The sequence below is a fragment of the Parus major genome, chromosome 4 (assembly GCF_001522545.3).
Source record: "Parus major isolate Abel chromosome 4, Parus_major1.1, whole genome shotgun sequence".
NCBI lineage: Eukaryota > Metazoa > Chordata > Aves > Passeriformes > Paridae > Parus > Parus major.
In genome coordinates, this window is record NC_031771.1 from 20,944,634 (window position 1) to 20,964,501 (window position 19,868).

Genomic DNA, 19,868 nt, shown 5'->3' on the forward strand with positions numbered 1-19,868 from the left:
CTCTGTCCCCTGCCTGTGGCACTGCCTGGGGCTGCTGTGACCCAAGGGCAGGACTCAGCACATGGCCTTGTTCAACCTCATTCCATTGTCTCAGCCCATTGACCCAGCCTGTCCAAATCCCCTGCAGAGACTTGTGCCCTCCAGCAGATCAACACTGCCACCCAGCTTGGTGTCACCTGTGGATTTACTGAGGGTAGACAATTCCCTCATCCAGATCGTCAGTAAAAATACTGGGCCAGGGGGACACCAGGAGTGCATGTGAAGTAGGCAGAACAGGCACAGAAGTCCAGGTATGTCACAATAACAACCAAGCACACCACCCTTAACCACTGCTCCAGCTTCAAACCCAGCAGGTGAAAGCTTCTCCCTTTCAGGTTAGGAGACAAACTGATGGTACATTCCCAAGGATGCAGAGAGAACAGCAGTGTGCAAAGTTACAAAAATATAATGTACTTGACAACTGTTAAGAGAAAATTTACCAAAGAATTTCCTGGTATTTTTATCATTGTGCTGGAACTGCAGGCTGTGAAATTTAAGCATATCTCAGGAAGCTTTCTTTTTGCTTAGAGAGTAAGGCTTATACAAAGGCATGCATATTGAGCTGTATACAGCTCATCTGTATGGCATATGACAAATAGTACAGTGTCAACATCAGAAGTATTTAAGCAGTTAAAAGTATTTTTGTACATTTTTTGTTTTGCATATTAAAAATTTAAAAGCTAAAATAGAAATCATTAGTTCTTACTAATGCCAAAATCTAGACATTATCAAATATATTCTACACAGTATCCTGTAAAATGAGTTCAGTGAACTGTAGTGTGGAAATCCCAGGAGGGTGTTGTCAGCCTCAGTTACAGGCACAATCTTATAGCCTTTCCAAAAAATAACAAAGTAACTGATAAAAATAACAAAATAACCAGTTACTGAGGGATGCCATACTGACCCCATGCCTCAGAATGGAGTTACCAACAACTTACTCTGAGCTAGTTACTTGTATAAAATGTAGCAGAGGCAGATAGATTTGCTGATATCTGTCAAGTGGTACCAAACCTAAAAGGCAAGAGCAGGGTTTTGATCAGCAGGGGTTACATCTTTCCCTTGACATCATGTTGTGTGAAGGCTGAGGTGAAGAAGCAGCCATCCCAATCCCATACAACCCTCCCCCAGTCCTTATAGCCATCCCACAACCTTCATCTCATTTTCAGGCTCTGTGCTTTTTTCTGCCAGCACCAACATCTTTATTACCACAGTCTATGATGGCCCCAAGTCTCTCTTTGAGCATGTAAGTACCACTTGCTGTTCCTTGCTATGACCAGAGCTGATAGTCCTTGAAGACACAAAGGAGTGCCTCAGCTGTGAGGAAGAACAGCAATAGGAAAAGGCAAGTTTTAGAACACAAATGAGGAAGGAGAGGGAATCACCAAGCCATAGCAGGACTTATTCACTATGTCTCAGCAATCTCTTTCTTGGAAGTTGCTTTCTTTGAGTTGTGGAACTTGTCATCTCACAGCCCAGTTTCAGCCATCAAGGAGTTACTCACACTAGTCTCCATTTTTTTCTGTTTATATTCTACCTCATGACTCCACTCCATGCCTCAACAATTGTGATCCTTTCTCTGGCCTCACCACCCACACATTTCAAGTAACTCTTGACTGCTAACTTCTCAGTGACTCACTGCCAGGTCATCCTATTCACTGTATGTTCAGCTATTTCATCTCAAGGCAACATCATCACATAAAAATATTTTATAGAACTCCACCAGGGCTGCTTTAAAAATAGCAGGGGTAACTGATAGTTTTAAGTTCCTCCAGCAAGATTAGAGACATGCCATTTTTACTCAACAAAAGTGTCATGGTTGAAGGACCAGACTACTGTAGTTATCTGTCTTATGAAGGTTCAGGCCTCTGCCTCTTCTCCAACCTCTGCACCTTCCTCATCTTCCTTGCTATTTGTCTGAGCCTTCTGCAAAAGTCTGGGCCCTGCCAAGCCGATAACCAGGGCTCCAACTGGAGCAGTGATCAAGATAGCCAAGAAAGCTACTGTCAGTACATCCATTCCATACTTTTCCAGTTGCTCATCTTGATGTCGTCTTGCTGTATCCAGGGCAAGAGAACCTATTGCAGCCTGCAGGGAAGAAAACATTGCTGAGATTGAGTAAGTAATCTTTAGCACTGAATGAGGAAAAAAGGAAACTTATCATTAGTAAACATTTCACATAAATTTGACATTTTTAGTACATTCAACCCATTTGTTTCTAGGCTGTACATAGCAAAGTAAACATATTACACATATGAGAACAACTTTCACTATGCTTTGACTTCGCTTGGAATTTCCTAAGATAATGAGTTTATCTGTGTGGTTTCCTCCTGTGAAGAACATTACTTAGTTGCCATTTTATCTACATTTCTGGAGAATATGTGATTAATGAAATAGGCCAGTATATTGTATATTGCAGCTGTTAAAATGCCACAATTGGAGAATGTATCCTGACAATAGTCAACCAGTAGCAGCTTCTGAAAATTTAATTCACTGATCGTGTAATAAGGCTTGCCTGTTTTGATTATTAACTTTTGTTTGAAAGTAATCATGCTATTGAGGCAAAGTCTAAATGACTTGCCAATCACTGAAATAAAGGAATAGGAATGTATCCAGCCTGAGGCATCTCTATTAATATGGCTCTCAGGCTACTCCTTACCAAAATAATCACAAACTGAAACCCATTCTGAGTCCTGATGTGACTGTCCTTGCAGACACTTCATATGCAGGAGTAAAACGTCTCAGAATCTGTATGTGAAGGCTCAACAATCAGCAATGGATCATAAATTGTTAAATTTCCTGTGGTATGTATACAATTCACTATCATTATTAAGAGTAAACCCAGGATGCAAGAAAACCACCTTCACACAAAGTTCTCTATGCACTTTCCAAGCAGTTAAAGAGTATTTTAGAGTGGGAGCAGTCAATATACTACACTCAGCTGTCACTGAGCTTGAACCTTTTCCTGCTTACTGCTATTCTAGTTACAGGGAGCTTTGCTAAAGAAAATAGATTTAGTCTGGAATGAAAGTGATATTGGATTGTTTACCTGGACAGTGGCTTTGGGAATCCATGCCAGTGAGACAAACAGCTTCTCCTTGAAATTAAACCCAGCAAAAGACACCATCAGGAACGTTGCTATGATTCGCACAACTAGGGCAATGCCTAATATAGCAACACAGAGCCCTGCAACAGACAAACACTTCTCAGTACTTTTTTGCATTGGTGCTTCTGGCTTTTTGATTTTTTTGGGGAGGTCAGCCACAGTCTGCTTTGTTTTAGATTTCTTTATAGAGATTCTTTCAAAACCAGTAGTGAGAGCTGGATAATTTGTGAATGATCTTACCAACAGTTTCAGGCCTAAGAGATGTAACAGATACTTCTGCTCCAATTAAACCAAAAAGAAAAGGTTGAAAGATATTCCATGCAACTGCCACAATTTTTTCTATTTCCCTCTGCAATAAAAACAAAACTGTAAATTCACAAGAAGATGGCCAAGGAGACACAACAGTGAAGTAATCATAGGACAAAGTGAAAATGTCTCATAAAGATTGTCCAGAATTGCTCCTCTTGACCTAATTGACCTAATACTAAAACATTCAAAATCAGTTGTACAACTTTTGAAGGTCAGACTGTGTCTAGCTGTCCTAGCAAGTAAATGTTTGATGTCTTAAGAGGAGAACTAAAAAGCAGTTTGAACAGTAACAGAGCAGTTTGAAGACAAGAGGAGGAAAATGAAGCATTGCTGTTTTTCAGTATTTAGAAAGATGTAATTTCAACAGCTTTGCCATGAAGTTTCTGAGCCTTTGGGAACTGCATGTCTAAACATGTTCTTCCATTTTTAGCTGAGCAGAGTCAGGCTCTCCCAAGTTTCAGTCATGACCTAACTCTGTTAGTGCTGCACTCAGTAAGAAACCTCTCTCCATGTCAGCAGGAGCAAAGTCAGTCTGAGCAAGTCTGAAATCACATACCAGGCACAAGTGCTGAACTTTCCACTGCAATATAGTGTATAAAGGCAAAACCATCTTTTCTCCTCATGTTTGAACTTTACACAATTTTCCTACAACAACTGCTGCCAGGTTAAACAGGAATCTTCCACTTACATAAAAAGGTACACACAGTATATCAAATAGCACTTGTCTTTTAATTAAGTGGGTTCTACAATTGCAAATGAGCCTTCAGGCTGGAGAATGTGGAAAATATAAGTGCAGTGCTCTGTCAATAACCAATCCAGGGCCTAGGCATGTCTCATCCTCGGTATTCTCTTTGGGACTGATCCTGCAACACCTCTTGCTCTTCTGTCAATGGAATGGTAGGTTACAGTAATACAAAAACTTCCGTAACCTTAAAGAAAATGAGGTGGATATATATATATATATACATTAACATTTTTTGCCTTGTTTCTCCTTGTTATTTCACCCTTTTCAGTTCTGACAAAATAAATTAAAAAAAAACCAAAAAACCACAAACCAAACCAGAACAAACAAACAAAAAGCCCCCAGAAATCCCCTCTCCACAGATTTCAGCCTATTTACTGCCCATTTGACTGTTCCAGGAATAGGTTCAACGTTCATTGTTCTCCATAGACAAGTGTTTGTCAAGTGCCTTCCACCATGGACAGTAGGAGGCAGTGGCCTTTGAGAAGCTCAGCAGGAAAACCTTGGTATTATATTGAGTACACAGACACCTCTATCTCTATCTGAGGGGAAAAAGAATTAAGGCATTTGACATCAATATACTTAAGGTCATGAAGCTCCATTCACAGATCAGAAGAATTTAAACTAAGCCTTTATAGACAGCATTTATTCTTCCTCCTGAAATGGTTTAAAAGCTTTTCAGTAGAGAGCCTGATCAGTTGTAATGTCCTCAACAGTTAAGTCCCAAGAAGAGTTTTTCATCCTTTAAAACTGGACAAACTTAGTTTCTTTTCGTTGTTATAACAAACCTTGAGATCTTTGTAAAGTCAAGGTTAAGATGGGGATAATAACATGGACTCTACTATATCTAATCCCCTTTCCTTTTTCTTCCCCTGCTCCTACTGAATGTCACAAAGGTATAGCTGTGGAGAGAAAGATGCCCTCAAAATATTAAATGTAGATGGTATCAAGAAAAAGAGGCTGTCAGACATAGCAAGGTACAGAAAGACAGTGGGGCAGCAGCAGTAAAATGAAGTAGGCTAGTACCTCAGAGAAAGTGACTAAAAAGTAGTCCTTTGTATGATTTTTGTATGGTCTTACATCATCATTTATTGTGTGCACCCTGCTCTCTAAGTTATCCAAATTACACTGGCTGGGGTTTGGGAAAGATGAGAGAGGATAGTTAATCACTGCTTTTCATTTCACCCTCTCCAAATCACAGCAAACAAACCCTCAGGATATTCAGGCCATGTCCACAACAGGATCTTGGACATCCATTGGTAAATTTTACCATAAAGTGACTGTGCACAGACACTCACAGAGCTGTGAATTAAAGATTTGGATTGCTACTGTCAAGTGCCTTCACAACTAAGTCTCCTTCATGCGGCTTAAGATGTCTAAGAAATGCTGAGCATTTCTCAGTCTGTATACACTGACATAGATGGTAACTTTCTGGAATGGGAAATGCTAAAGACTTCCAAAACAAATGTAGAATATGCTGATTTGTTTGGTGGTTTTTGTTTTTTTTTTTGTTTTGTTTGCTTGTTTGTTTGTTTTTTAAATCTGTACACCCTCTAACACTTCACAAATATACCACTACCACTCCTGACAGAAATTCAAGCTCCTCCAGGGCTGTACATTCATCAGACTTTGGATATGGTGTGCTTCTTAAGTAAATATTCACCTTTTCATCAGACCATCCCACACCTGCAACAAAAGCTAAGACTAATGTGCAGAGCCCTCCTGATCCAGGGAAGCCAAAGTGGATGCTGCCAAAAACAGCAAACATGGACAGTCCAAGTACAAAATATGATCTCTTCCATGCCAAAGACGCCTGCAGCCAAGGAAAGAGACAAACATAAAAGTGAATTTCTTTCAGAAATGGGGAGAAAAAGTTACTCCTGTTAATTTTGAAAATAAGAACTTGAAAAAAAAATGAAATATTAATAATTTTGAAGAAATCAAAGCTTTCAAGTGAGATTTAAACTGCTCAGTTGGATTGAGGATTTTTTTTTAGACAGTAATTCCTAAGAATACAATTTTTGAAAACGTAATTTTTTTTTCCTCTGGCCATCCAAATTCTTATTGCCACTAAGCTATTTTTATCAGAAGGAACATGATGCTCGGTTCTAGCAGCTCTGCCTCAACTCTGCGATAGCAGATAGTAGGATTTTCTACTTGTGTAGTCAAGTATTACAACAGTTTATCCAAGGAAAGGTAAAATCTGCCACCAGATGTTTTTATGGACAAGTCAAACATTTTCCAGGAATAATCTAGTTTTATTTCATTCAGTCTCATAGCAGACAGTTATCAGCCATTGTTCCTCATTTCTAACTGTTTAGCTCTTGTATCACACTTCTTACATTATTTAATAAGAAAATTTGATGCCACTGAGGGCAATAGATGCTCTGAATACTGATAGTCCAGAGCATATCTACATTCTTCCACAATTTTCTATTCATTTAACTACCCCTCGAAAATTCATCTACCACTTTCTATAAATGCAATTTTTATGGAAAGTAACACATTATAATTAATACTAATGATATGATCAATCACTTAAAACCTGTCATACATCTACTTTATTAATTTTTAATCTTAGGCCTACTGGATACATCTTGAAGAAGAAAATGTGTCCTGCATCAATCTAATAAATTATTATTTTACTGTCTGAATGGGTATCAGACCCTTCCTCCATTTCTACTACCTTCAATGAGAGCAGGATAGTGAGCTGGATTCCAAATTTCCATCAGGAAGGACTATGAGATCATACATTATTATTGGTGCAGTAGATCAGTAAACACCTTTAAAACACATCTTCACTTGATAGGTTTTGCCATCTGGAAGCTTCTATCACTGTAAAAAGCTTTCCCTAAAACCAGCTTCAGAAGGCTTGGAAATTAATAACTAAAGAAAATAATCCTTTACTGAAGAATCACTTTATGATTTTTTTTTTTTTTAACTAGGTTTTTACCTGGTCATGGCTTGGGAAGTATCGAATAAACATTCCCAGAATTCCCCCAGCTGCTATGCCAACAGCGACCTCCAGCACTCCACGGAGCACATTGTACAGAGTAGAACCTATTTTGCAAAAGAAAAACATGTTCACTAAGTCATAGACAGACCTTCACTCAAACCATGCTCCAGACCTATGAGAGTAATTCCAGGACAGTGTCTGCTTAGAATTACTTGGGGCAGAGGAGTTCAGGAGGGAACCTATCAGCCTGAAGGAACTGGATGGTGCAACTTCCTTTCTCTGAAAGCTCCTGCCAAGAAGGTGTGCAAGAGAAGTCAGAGAAAGAGCCACTGTAAGAACACTGCCAAACCCACTGAATTTTCAAAGCATTATGCTGGGCATATGCAGGGGCCAGACTTGGCTCCTAAAGGAGCAGTCAAGGAAAAAAATGTTCTCTCAAAGTTATTGTGACCCACAACTCTGAGCTGACAATGTTACAATAACTTCTAAATATGGGTAATTTCCATCTCACTATTTAAGGTTATACATGAATTTTATAACGAGATGCCATTAAGTTACAAACCAGTCAGCCATAACAGAGCACACATTCTCCAAAATATCACTGTTCTGCATTTCATCATGCACAGATTAACCAGCATACCGGAGGAGAAAGCCATCCCAAGGCAAGTGTTGAAGCCTGTGATAGCCAGAATGTCATCGATGCTGCCAGCTGCCATTAGCAAAGTTGGGACACCCTTCTCCACCCCATATCCCCCAGCTTGTAAAATCAGCATGGATGGAACCACCACAGCAGGGGAGACTGCACCTACAACAAAACTGAAAACACATAGGTTCAGCATCTGAAAAAGAAAGCACTGAAGTAAAAAAAAACTTCAAAATGTTCTGACCTTAATTTTTTTGAAGTATAAATAAGTAGACCTTTATGTAAAGTATTTTCCTAACCCTTCCCCTCTAATTACAAGTAGGATATTTCTATGCAGATCCACAACCAGCTCTTACTCTCTGCACAACTCAGTAACATTGAAAGTAAAGGGCTCCACAGACTAAAACTGGAGTCTCCGCTGCAGGCCAGTTACACTCCCTGATAGATGCCCTGACACTCTCATTTGGAAACCTGGTCTAGATGTGCTTATGACTCAGAATCCCAGTTTATTCTCATAAAATTCAGTGTGTGTCACAGAAGAAATTCATCCACCTTATTCTAGTATATGTGTCTGGCCCAAGTCTACCAATTTAGATAGGACTAGATGAAAAATGTCTTCTCTTCAAGGTTGTTACCCTAGACTATACCATGCCATATTCTTATCCTTGACTTGTGACAGGAAGGTTGTCCTATGTGCAGAAGTTATGAATTCCAGTATGAAAATTTTCCAAACTGTGGTATAATTTTCTGTCCCTAAAAATCCCCATCTGTTGTGGTTCAAGACTCAGGAATTGCACTATCCTTCCTTCTTCAAGTACTCGGGTCACAAACACAGAAGAGTAATGATGCAAGTAGTCTGTAGCCTGAAAATAAGACCGTTAAATTAGCCACAGAGACAGACATAAATGGTAAGCAAAAGACCACAGGGGCTAAGCACAGCTTCCCAAATGGCATTGAACTGAGGTCTCTGCTTGGCACAGAGAACTAACAACACTTGGATAATTTAGCTGTGGCCTGAAAAGCGGCACTTTTATCATACAGGAGAAAAGGAAAGTACATTACCCTAATATAAATCCCCATTGCCATGGCAAATGCAGGAGCAAGTAGGCAAGGACAGCAGCTGTGCCTGTTTCTGAGAGGCACGGTCCGAAAGCGAGCCGTAAACAAACAGCTTTGAGCTTCTTAAGAGCCTGCAATCATACAGGCACAATAGTGTCAGTACCCTTGGCTTTACAGAAAGGAAAAGCATTTACAATCTGATATGTCTTGTTAAAGAATCCTGTCTGAGTTGCCCTACAGGACATGACATGGCCGAAACTAGAGATAGGCCCAAGCTCAACCGGATTTGGATATAAACCCTAAATCTAGGTTTGACAAGGTTCATGAATTTTACAGGAAGGAGTAGCAGAAAATTCTGTTTGGCTTCTTGTAATTTGCTCCATCCACAAAAGATTTTACTATAATCCCAGAAGCTGCATGAGCACTGCCAAAAATTGTCCCAAAATCTATGAACAAATCATGAAAAGTTGTAGAACTACATCGACTTGGCACAAGGAGTCAAGCATCTTTCAGCTGTCTCTCACTTGATATTCAGAGATTAAGCTCCTTTTAGCTCAGCAACTTTAAAGAAAATTTCTAAACTGGCATATTTGCTTGTAATGGCTGTCTTTAATAGTTAGTCACAAACATGAGTCTGCTAGGACGGGTTCCTAATTTTGACATGGAATTTAAAAAAACCAAACCAAAACAAACAAAAAAATCATCAGTGAATTCCACTTTTTCCAGTCCAGTTTATCCCAGATAATCAGGGTTGAGAAACTGACTTCTTTGTCTTCTTTTTCTGTTTCAATCACATGAGTAACAATTTTAACTGCATCAAAGCACTGCCACACACAGAGTCCAAATGACAGTTTTGTGGCCACAGAAGAAAAATGAGTCAAAAAGGAAGTTCCCTCAGCAAAAAAAAAGTTGTCATGAAATAGAAAGAAATGCAGTCTCACAGAACTGGACATCTAAGCTGTGTCTAATAACACACAAGCTCATACAGACCTCAATGTCTTGGAAAATAAGATTATTATAACAAAGGAAAAGATATTTTTTAATATTGACAAAACCTTTCTTTTCCTAAATAACTGTAGCACTGGCAATTCTCTAGTTTTTCTTGTTTAAGAAAAATTAGTTTGGATGTTCTAAATTTCCCATACTTTACTTAAGTTTATATAAAACTCTGTGTGGTTCCTTCAACAAGTAGGGGTCAATATGGAACAGCTTTACTTCAGCCAGCTCATTTGAATAAGCAAAACCTTGCCTTCAATAATTTATGAAATATCATGTTTCTTAGGGTGCAGAGGCTATTTTTTGTTCACAGGACTGTTATGGGCTTCATTGTGATGAGAATCATTGTTTCAATAGTGCAGCAGGATTCATCTTTGCAATTAACATATTTGCATTAAAATGGCTATGATTAAAAAAAAAGTAAAACAGTCACACAGGGTTTAGACTTTTTTGGTTGGTTAGGTTTTTTGGATTTCTGCCCATAGAAAAACATTCTCTTTCAAGGACTGGGGATCCCAGTATAAACTAATAGGGAGTTGGTCAGGGAGTGCAGACTCTTCCTGACAGACCATGACAGTGCACACATCCTCAATTTGTTCCACTCACAAAACTCAGGAAATGAAAATATTCATAAAATCAGTTTTCTTCAGTTTTTTTTTCAATTGCTTGCCTACTGTACAGATCCAACTGCCAATATTAACATACATATAATTATACAGCAGAAACTATGTAATTTCTATAATGATCTAATTTGCAGATGCTCCAAGACAAAGCAGTTCAGTATTTTTAATGGAACCAATTATTCAAATTTTTTTGGTTGCTGCTGTATAGACTGTCACACACAAATGGCTGGTGCCATACCTTTGGATCCAGGCCAAGTCCTGCTCGGGTCAAGATAATGGAAAGAGCAATATTCCTCAGTGCTGCAGACCAGCGTAGATTTATCTGGACAAAGTCACTGATGAATGGGGTATTTCGGATTAGGAAACCAGCAAGTAGCATCCCTTAAGTCAAAACAAATAAGCTCCTGTAAAATTATTTTATTTATTGCACAAGAAAAACTTGCATAGCTTGCATAGCACTCTTAAAAATAGACACTATATCATGTTTTCATGAGAGAAAAAGAAACAATTTGTATTCTGAATTCTGAGACATGTTTTAACAATGGGACTGAGGCATGAGAAGAAATAAATGCATTCAAAGAAGTGAAAGTGGCCTAAGAACACAACAGGTCACCAATGAATAAATCAGCGGGATGCTGATACACAGCTTTAGTCTGAGTCAAAAGAATTTGGCTTTGTTTATCAGGTGCAGGTCATACCATAGTCAAAGACACCTCTGCTTCCTTAAAGATTTTTTCCTTGTTAGCTTGTTTTAATACAAAAACAGGAAGATCATCTAATATTGTGTATTTATCTCAGAAGTTGAGATTTGTTAAAAATCCTCTTAGGTATAAGAAATGCAGGTATCACAGGAACCATAATGCTGCATTCATTAGGAAATATAATCTAAACCAGCTCATCATGGACTAACTTAAACATTTTAAAGTGCTCTGGCAATGAGACTTACACAAAGAGTGGACTAAAAAGGGAAGGGAAATCAGAAACTTAGTCTTATCCTCTGATTGAGCTACTTGCAAGATACAACGTTTTACAAATATTAATAAAACTGTCCAATCAGAGACTTCCTGCAAAGCTATTGAAGCCATAGCTCTGGACGGATATGGAAAAGTACAGAAAAAGTTCACTTTAAATATGGATCTACAGAGGATTCATTGTGAGTCCTGATGACTCAAAGATACATTTTTGTGGCATAATTTTATATTAGTCATGTTTAGAAAAAGGAAAAGAAAAAAAAGGCAAAAGCAAACAAATCACTCTGCTCAGGTTGGTCCCAGCTCGGTGTGAGCCTTGACTGTGAACTTGATTTGCCCCAGGACACTAAACTTTTATCATTAATCATTCTTTCCACCACCTCTCAGAAAAAAAACGGTGTCATAATAAATCTATGGTACCTCATGACAATTATATCAGGCTGGCACCGTGATCACATGCTCTTTGCAATGTTTGCATGTGGTCCAAGTTACTGGAGCTACCCTGATCTAGAAATCTACTTAACAAAGTAAAAATGTCCAGCTCAAAGGATGTCTTCACTGTTTTGCACCATGGTTCCTGCTGCAGAAACCTCTCTGCAACATGCACCTAAAATATATAATGTGGTTGTTTCAGTACCAATTTCACTCTTTTTTTTCCTGTGATAGAGGCTCACAGTAAGGTGCTTAAGTGCTCAGCTGGCCACCTTACACTCTACTGGACCTAGCCAAAGTGGGTTATAGGCATGTAAGAGCAAAAGGTTTGTATTTTTAATGTAAAAGTAGAACATTCACAGACATTGTCTATCTTGTTTTCTGAGTCATAGATTTCTCCAATTTTCCTCAAAGACTGGGGATCAGAACAATGAACTCTGTCCTAAACAACTCAAGAGACATGTGCTGTCATGCTTTAGTTTCTGTTGTCCAGTATTACTTGTCTGACAAGCAGTTTCATGCTCAACTCATAACTTTTAGACATAGATGTAATTAAAAAACTCCCAAACAAGCAGAATCCAAATGGTCAGAAATACTTTTATTTGTTTAAGAGGGGTGTTTACTTACAAAGGACAGACTCCCTGCATGTGGCATTCCGTGTTCATATTGCAGGCATGCATGACATATGCAAAACCTCCCTCCCTCTCATTTGAATTCCTTTTCTCTGGTGAAATCAAGCAGCTCAACAGAGCCGTGTGTGGAGCTCCTGCGTGAGGCACAACAGCAGCTGTGCAGGCTACAGGATCACAGCTGGGCACTGCAGGCCCACTCTGCTGGGGAGTTTTACTGTCTGTCAACAGCTTTACCCATTTATGCACTAAACACAGCAAGGGGACAAGATACAGCTGGTGAGAAGAACCTGGAGCTTCATTTCCAGCTCCACTGACATCACAGCACTTCAAAATACTGTACTCATCTAAACAAGCATAAAACCTCCTCTAGGAAAGAAACCTGGAAAGATTTTAAAGATGTCAGAATTAACATTATTTTCATCTCCCATTTCTATTTTGCATTTCTATGTAAAATAAAATAGGATGTTGATGTGAAAAAAAATGTTATGATTGAATCAGAATAACTGTCTCCAGAAGAATTATTCCTTGTTGTGAATTTATTTTCTAAGGTTTCAATTATCTTGAGATAAAGGAAGGAGAAGAAAGAAATCCTTTGGACTACCAGGAGTAGGGAGTTGCTGTAATGTTTTCTTTGGAGAAATAGCTCAGCAATAATTTTACAAAGAGATTAGTATTCTCCTGTAAAATGATGTCTGGATTAAGATTCCTATTTGGTATTATTAAAGCCAAATTTTAAGTAACTGTGACAGAAAGGTCTGAAGGAAAATTAACTTTGAGTCTGTAGGCATACAGTTCTCTGACCCACAAAGAATTAAGAAGAGAGCCTTAATAAACTTCATCTGAGCCAGTCTGGGGAATTTTGCACCTTTTCAGAGAGGACCAGAAAAAGTAATTTGGAAAAGCTACAAATGTTGAATGTGACATGGTTTATTTGTTCCCAATCCAAACATGTCTACCATCCAGATACTACTTGATGGTTTAAACACCAAAATATGCAGGAAGAAAAGAAGGAAGGATATCTTACCCAGAAGAGCAGGGAGAGGGGGTAGTGTTCGTATTTTAATGAATCCAAAAATTTTGCCTCCGATGACAGCAAAGAAATAAAGAAACAGAATTCCAAAGAGATTTCCACCTGGGAGACACTCAGCCCCAGTTATGGACCAAACCACAGCCCAAACCAGGACCACAAATGCAACTGGAATGAAACAAAAAATAATTAATATTTAATCATCTCTCAGAAACAACTTTGCTGCTAGATCACCTTTGTTTTGCTATTAAAGAAAAAAGTTTACCATGACTTTTAGAAATTAAATTACTTACCTTAAAAATTAGTTTAATCATAACAATGCAGTTAATCTTTGATGGTCCCTAAACTGATGTTCTGATTTTATAGATGATAAAATACTTTAAAATTGGTAACAGGAATATCATTAAATATCAAAATTAATTTACTGAGCCTTGGTCTGCTGTGAAAAGCACTTCACAGTTCCAAACTTAAAGCAAAGACTTTCACTAACTTATCTTGCATTTCTTCAGCTACTTCAGAATCAGAGTAAAATTTACTGCTGAACAGCCTGGCATATCTTCAAGCTGATGACTGCAGCTCCAGTCTAATTTTTAAAAGAATTTAAGCATAATTTTTTGGCTGAATGTGTTTGTGCAATACATTGTTATCCCTGGGAAAAAAATTCTGAGGAGAGTCATGTCTCTGGACATCTGGAGTACAAATACTTCCCTTGATACAGCAATCAAAGCAGGATAATACAGAGGAGAAAAAAATCCTGAAAAATATTATGAGAACAGTGCGTGAAAATATTATAAAATATGTGAAAACAATAAGCTGTTCCAAGGTTCACAAATCTGTTCTGACAGTTGTCCAACAAGAGCAGGCATGCATACATATAAAACAGAAGACCAAAGGCGATGAAAAAATGTGTTGAATAAATGTCCTGCATTTTCAGATGGGAATTTTTCTTAATCTTACTTGAGGGTGTCAGGTGGCAAAGTAAGACCAGTAGATTTCCAGACATAAAAGCCTAAGAATTCCAAGTGGCTGTGGAAGCAGTCAAAGACACATGGAATGTCTTTTGTTAGGAAAAATCTTAAATAATTGGCTAGCCAGGCATCTCTTTTGGGAGTTTTCAGTTTAGGACAAATTCTAAACAAAATACATCAGTTTGCCTTGCAGTGAGGACTCTTGCCTTTGCATGCCTCTGGTATTAAGGACAAACTATCAAGACAAAAATTAGGAAGTCTTTCTTCTGATAAAAATAGTTTGCAGTGCAAAAACACACCTATCATAGTAAACACATGAGACTGGAGAAACAAAAACTGTACATTCAAACCTTTGTTTCTTCTTTTTTTAACTCTGGCTAAAACATTCAAACAATGGTGTGATAAGTAAAACAAAGCTATTTCCATTCATTATTTTCAAGGACAGTGGACAGATATCATCCCATTCAGACAAACAAGTACTTCAGTTGCCATTTCTCATTTTAATTAAACTCTGTCTTACCTACCATTTGTCACTGCTTGGGCCATTAAACCCCGAGGAGGACAAGCAAATATTTGCCTCCATGTTCTTGCAGGTATTGAAGACCCCGCTGTTGGTTCTGGAGGTTGCTGAGTGCAATGGTTCAAGAGAGCAGTTTCTTCTGTTTGTACATTCCCATCAGTACCTTTGGCATCTGCTGTTGGTCCCTGCTGAATGCAAACATGAAGACTCCCTCAGAAGTGGCGCTATATCTACCTGAAGTACTGTGCAACTTCAGGTGTGAAGTCAGCTGAGTCACTGGATCCACACTGGCTGCAGACAATTACGTTATATAAACAACCACTACAAGAGTGTTCAGCTTTGACATATTTTTGGCATTTTTGGCCCTGTGTTTGTTTCTTGCATGGCACAAAAAACTGCATGTGAGATATTGCAGGACATTTGCCTTTTTATCTGCAACTGAGAGGGCTCCTGTCTCAATAGATATAACACCTGTGCAGTAACAATATTTGCATATTTGATGAAGAAACAATAATAAAAAGCCAGGCTCAGCTTGTCTTGTGTACAAAACTAAACATTTATTAATATTTTCTACAATTTGATAAGGTCCTGCTTCTAGATTGGATTTCACAATACAGTCAATGATTAGCATCGTTCCAGTGAGATCGTGCTTTTAATTTAACTCCTAAATAACTTCTGTTGCAAAGCCTTGAACCAAAATAACTGAACAAGGATGAAAGAAACAGCACAGCTGTCCAGCACAAGCTTTACTCACATGATCCATTGCTGGAAGGCTCAAGCTGGTAAGTCAAAGTAGAGATGGAGAAATACTACCCTGGGAGTTACTCCCTTGACATTCCTTGAAGCTGGTCTCTTATACTGGTACATCAACTTATCCATATTCATAACCAAAGCACTTTTTGACCATTTTTGGATATGTCTCACTTAATTTTAGCATTATTTTTGACAAGTTAATCATCTGCCTTCCTGTATGATTATTCATGTCAGCTTATTGTCATACTGTAGACATGGAATTCTGCTTATAATGTGGTTTGGCCCTTCTCCAGCAACAGTTCCACATTTCTGATTATTTTTCTGTCTCTTCCCTCTCTCTCTACATATATATATATATATTCCTTACTCAGAGTCATGACTGGAACACAAATCTCATGAGCTTTCAGCATGGAGTTACTTGCTTACCCCATGATTCCATGATCACCATGTGCATAAAGATGTGCCATATAAACATCTATATGAGATACACTCAATGCTGTATGCTTACTTTAAGTGCCTTTTACATTAAGAATTTTATTCTTAAAAGAGGAAAATAGGAGAAGGAGGGTTCTCTCTGACTGGAACAATACTTTGAGATCATAGTTAATTACCTCACTTTGCTCATGCATAGGAATCATGCCATTTCTCCCACATACTGATGGTTCAGAATCTTCACAGTGATTTACATCTTCCTCTACCATTGTTGCAAACCTAAAGAAAGAAATAGAGATGGAAAAGTTAAACAGAAGAAAATAATCACTGTTTTCCAAATGGATGACTTCTCAGTGATGTTGCTTCTTCCTCACAGATCAGGTGGAAAAATCCTCTCAGCCCAATTTCAGGTTTAATGGTTTTTGTGTCCCTCTGTATGTTGTACCTAAGAACAAGAGACAGAAACTAACCAAAAAACAGTATTAAGCTTAGAAATCATAAGCACAATTCAAGCACAAAAAAAACCCCCAACTATATATATATATGAGTTTTAGAATCACAATTATCTGTGCTAACCTCTTCACTCCTTCTGAAAAGTATGGCTGTAGTACATCTTTATCTATTTGTGCCTCCTTTCAGCACATAATAAAGATTTATTGCTGTCAGCACCAGTTAGCAGGACCATTGGTTCTGAAAGTGTCACAGGCCCTGTGTACATGTCAGTGCAAGTGAACATCCAATAAAGTTAGAACAACTATAGTTTCTAAAACTCTGACTTTCTAAAGCTTCAGGAGGGGACACTTTCCCTAACTTAATCCTGACTGATCCACATTGATTTTCAGAGGAATTTTAAGAATGTGTGTCTGCTAGATGCTACTAGTTACAAACACATTGAGTATCTAAGAAAGTGAAGATGCCTGTTTGAATGAAGATCACGACTTTTCACAGCTTGCAGCCTGATTAAACATGGGTCTATTTTACTGATTATATCCCACAGAGATAGTTCTTTGAGCGGGAAATAAGATCCAAGTAATTTGTGGATAATTATCGTTGTCTTTCCTCACTCTAACTGGTCCACTTTTTGTCCCACAGATTCTAACAAGAGATATGGCAGTGCACTGCTTTGTATGTCAGATATTTTTTGGTGCACATATTTACTGCAGTTTCACAAGTGTGAGCTATCAAGGGGGGCAGGCAAATATCTGGAAACAAGGCTTGATAGTGTTCTCTCTTACAGCAAAGGTTGGTATATATTCTCCCTCAGCTAAATTTCAAGTCTTTCAAGCCTTTTACATTGCTCTAGCTATATAAAACACCAGTGAAGTTAAGCCAGAACCTCTGAGCCAAGAAATTCCTTCCTTGCTAGATGTCTGGAAATAAGTCAAAGCTAATTCTCACAATTATCAAGCCTCAAGTTTAAAATGAAATATTTGATATTTGGGAATGGCTGATACCATAAAGAGAAGGGCCATTCTAATACCTATGACGTTTTGTTTGAGCTGTTCTGATATGAAACTGGTCTGAGGCACGACCAAAGCATTAAAGAAGAATGCAGAGCCATATGCAAACACTTTCAGTGTGTTCTACATTAATAGTTTTGCTTTTTTCCCTTTCCTTTTTAAAGGTAAAGTGTTTACTCAATTTTTAGTACTTATCAGTATTTTTAATTAGTACTTGTGGAACCAAATAGTTATGTTTTTAGGGTTTTTTAAATGACATCAGTGATACTTTTGGGGTTTTTTTTATCCTTTCATCAGGGCGGGGAATACACAAATGCCAGTCCTCCTAACTAGAATAGAAAGTATCAGCAACCTACCAGGGCCTCCCTCTTCCTTTCACTGACCACTTTCCCAGGGTGGATTTATGTATTTAATTTTGCACTTGGTTTGTGTGCAAGCAAAGGATAGAAGGATATTGTTCTGCATCCGGCTTTGCAGGGGCAACATCCCAGATCAGTCACGTAGCTGTTGACACAAAATACATGAATACTTCTGAGAAAGGCAAGTCCACGTTGCCACAGCTTCAGCTCCCGAAAGTGCTGTTCACAGCAGCATGTGGGACAGGAAAGATTCACTAAGCAGGGATATTGAATGTTCTGTTTAACAGGAATGGTTTCAGGAGTGAATGAGGAATCTAATAGTGCTGTCCTTATCTGTTCTGCAGCAGATCTTCACCCTGTTGGCAGGATCAAGAACCTGCTTTCAAGAACGGTCCTTTGGATCAACAGGACCAAAGTGAGTAGTTAGTGTACCTACATCAGCATGGGTCTGTCAGAAGTTCAAAGGTTTGGGGGATTTTTTTTATGGGGGGGAGTGGGGGGAAGTGTTATTTTGATTTTTCAATTTCACCTTCTATGCCAACAAAAATCAGTGATTGAGAAATCATTGAGGGCACAAGTAACAGACACATTTTAGTACCTCCCTTTAAAATACATTTTTCTCGTTTCGAAAGCAGCAAGGTTTGTGTTAGATCCTCTCATTTCAGCTGTTTTTGAAAGGGTAGCGAGGGAGAGCTGGCTGACAGGGACACTGCGTGCATGCCGATGGCATGAGCTCTGCTGCTGCCTCGGTGACTCTCAGCACCCTGCTCTGCTCTCACAAGGTACAGACAGCCACGCAAACGAAATACCACAAACACCACCAGAGCAACTGGCGCTCTGAATAAATAACGATTAAAACACCCAAACCATCATTATCCACAAAAAGGCGCCAAGTAAACTCGGGAGCAGCCTCCTGCCTGCCAAGCCTGCTCTCAGTTCCCACCCCCGTCACCCCTCCTGCTGCAGGGGATGGGGATGCAGCGCGACGAGAGCGGCGGAAAACTCACCTGGGGCAGGGCGGGCGCGGAGCGGGGCCCCGCTGCCCTCAGCCTCCCGCCGGCTCCGTGAGGGGACAGCGCGGGAACGGCTCCGGCTCCTCCCCCCGCCGCCGCTGCCGGCCCAACAGGGCCTCCTCCACAGCTCCACGGCTTCCACAGGCCCGCAGCTGCGGCTGGGGATGCTCCAAGGGGCTTCCCGCATGCCTCTGCTGAATGGACACCGCGGGAAAGGCGGCAGGAACCGCGCCGTGGTCCGAGCTGTCAGGCCGGTGGGAGCGATGGACCAGACCTGAGCCCATCCAAGGCTCTGCATACCCATCAGGACACCCAGGAGGAAGATTTTTGTGTCTTTTATAGCCAGGCCCCCACGGCATTCGCTGCATCCGGTACCCACGGGAAGGTTTTCAGTGCTGCTTTTCCCATGGCTGTGGGAAGATGCACGGGGAAGCTACACGCGGTCCTTTAACCCAGGCTACAGCGCTGGAGGAGTTGGAAAGGGTGAGGAGATGTTGCTGATTCTGCTCTGAGTGCACACAGGCAAAATGCACTGGAGCGAGGAGGAAAATTGAAAAAAACCACAACCAACCAATCTCCAAAACCACCCCCAACAAACACAACTCGCATATTCATGTTGTTCCCTTCCCGGCATTTCGACTTCTTAAAGATAAAGCAAGTTCATCCACCTCATTTGTAAGTGCACATGAGGTAATGAGACAGACCTTCCCTTTCTCAACCCTGAATTTGCAAGCTGCGCTGAGTGCATGTGAAAGCAGAGTCAAATACCACATGTTGCTACTTTGTTCCTGATACCATCACACTGACTACAGATCCAAGAGAGAAGTAAAG

General features: G+C 39.5%; 1 protein-coding gene across 1 annotated transcript; it reads right to left on the reverse strand.

Moving 5' to 3' along the window:
• Nucleotides 1-19,859, reverse strand: SLC9B2 (solute carrier family 9 member B2). Its single transcript, XM_015625127.2, has 12 exons — nucleotides 19,032-19,859; nucleotides 16,385-16,484; nucleotides 15,025-15,208; nucleotides 13,530-13,700; nucleotides 10,709-10,851; nucleotides 8,855-8,982; nucleotides 7,790-7,965; nucleotides 7,147-7,253; nucleotides 5,857-6,006; nucleotides 3,383-3,491; nucleotides 3,086-3,222; nucleotides 1-2,124 (listed from the first exon to the last, which is right to left on the reverse strand). The coding sequence occupies exons 2-12, from the start codon at nucleotides 16,472-16,474 to the stop codon at nucleotides 1,897-1,899; spliced, it is 1,623 nt and encodes a 540-aa protein (XP_015480613.1). The 5' UTR covers nucleotides 16,475-16,484; nucleotides 19,032-19,859; the 3' UTR covers nucleotides 1-1,896.
• Between the last annotated feature and the right edge of the window lie 9 nt (nucleotides 19,860-19,868).

What these genes read in the sequence shown, in the direction of transcription:
- SLC9B2 (XM_015625127.2), bottom strand. Translation starts at nt 16,474, where the DNA reads ATGGTAGAGGAAGATGTAAATCACTGTGAAGATTCTGAACCATCAGTA. An exon ending in GACTTGGCCTGGATCCAAAG is followed by an intron (nt 8,983 to 10,708) that starts GTATGGCACCAG and finishes GTATGATTGCAG; the next exon opens with GCTCTTAAGAAGCTCAAAGC. An exon ending in CAATGGGGATTTATATTAGG is followed by an intron (nt 7,966 to 8,854) that starts GTAATGTACTTT and finishes ATGTGTTTTCAG; the next exon opens with TTTTGTTGTAGGTGCAGTCT.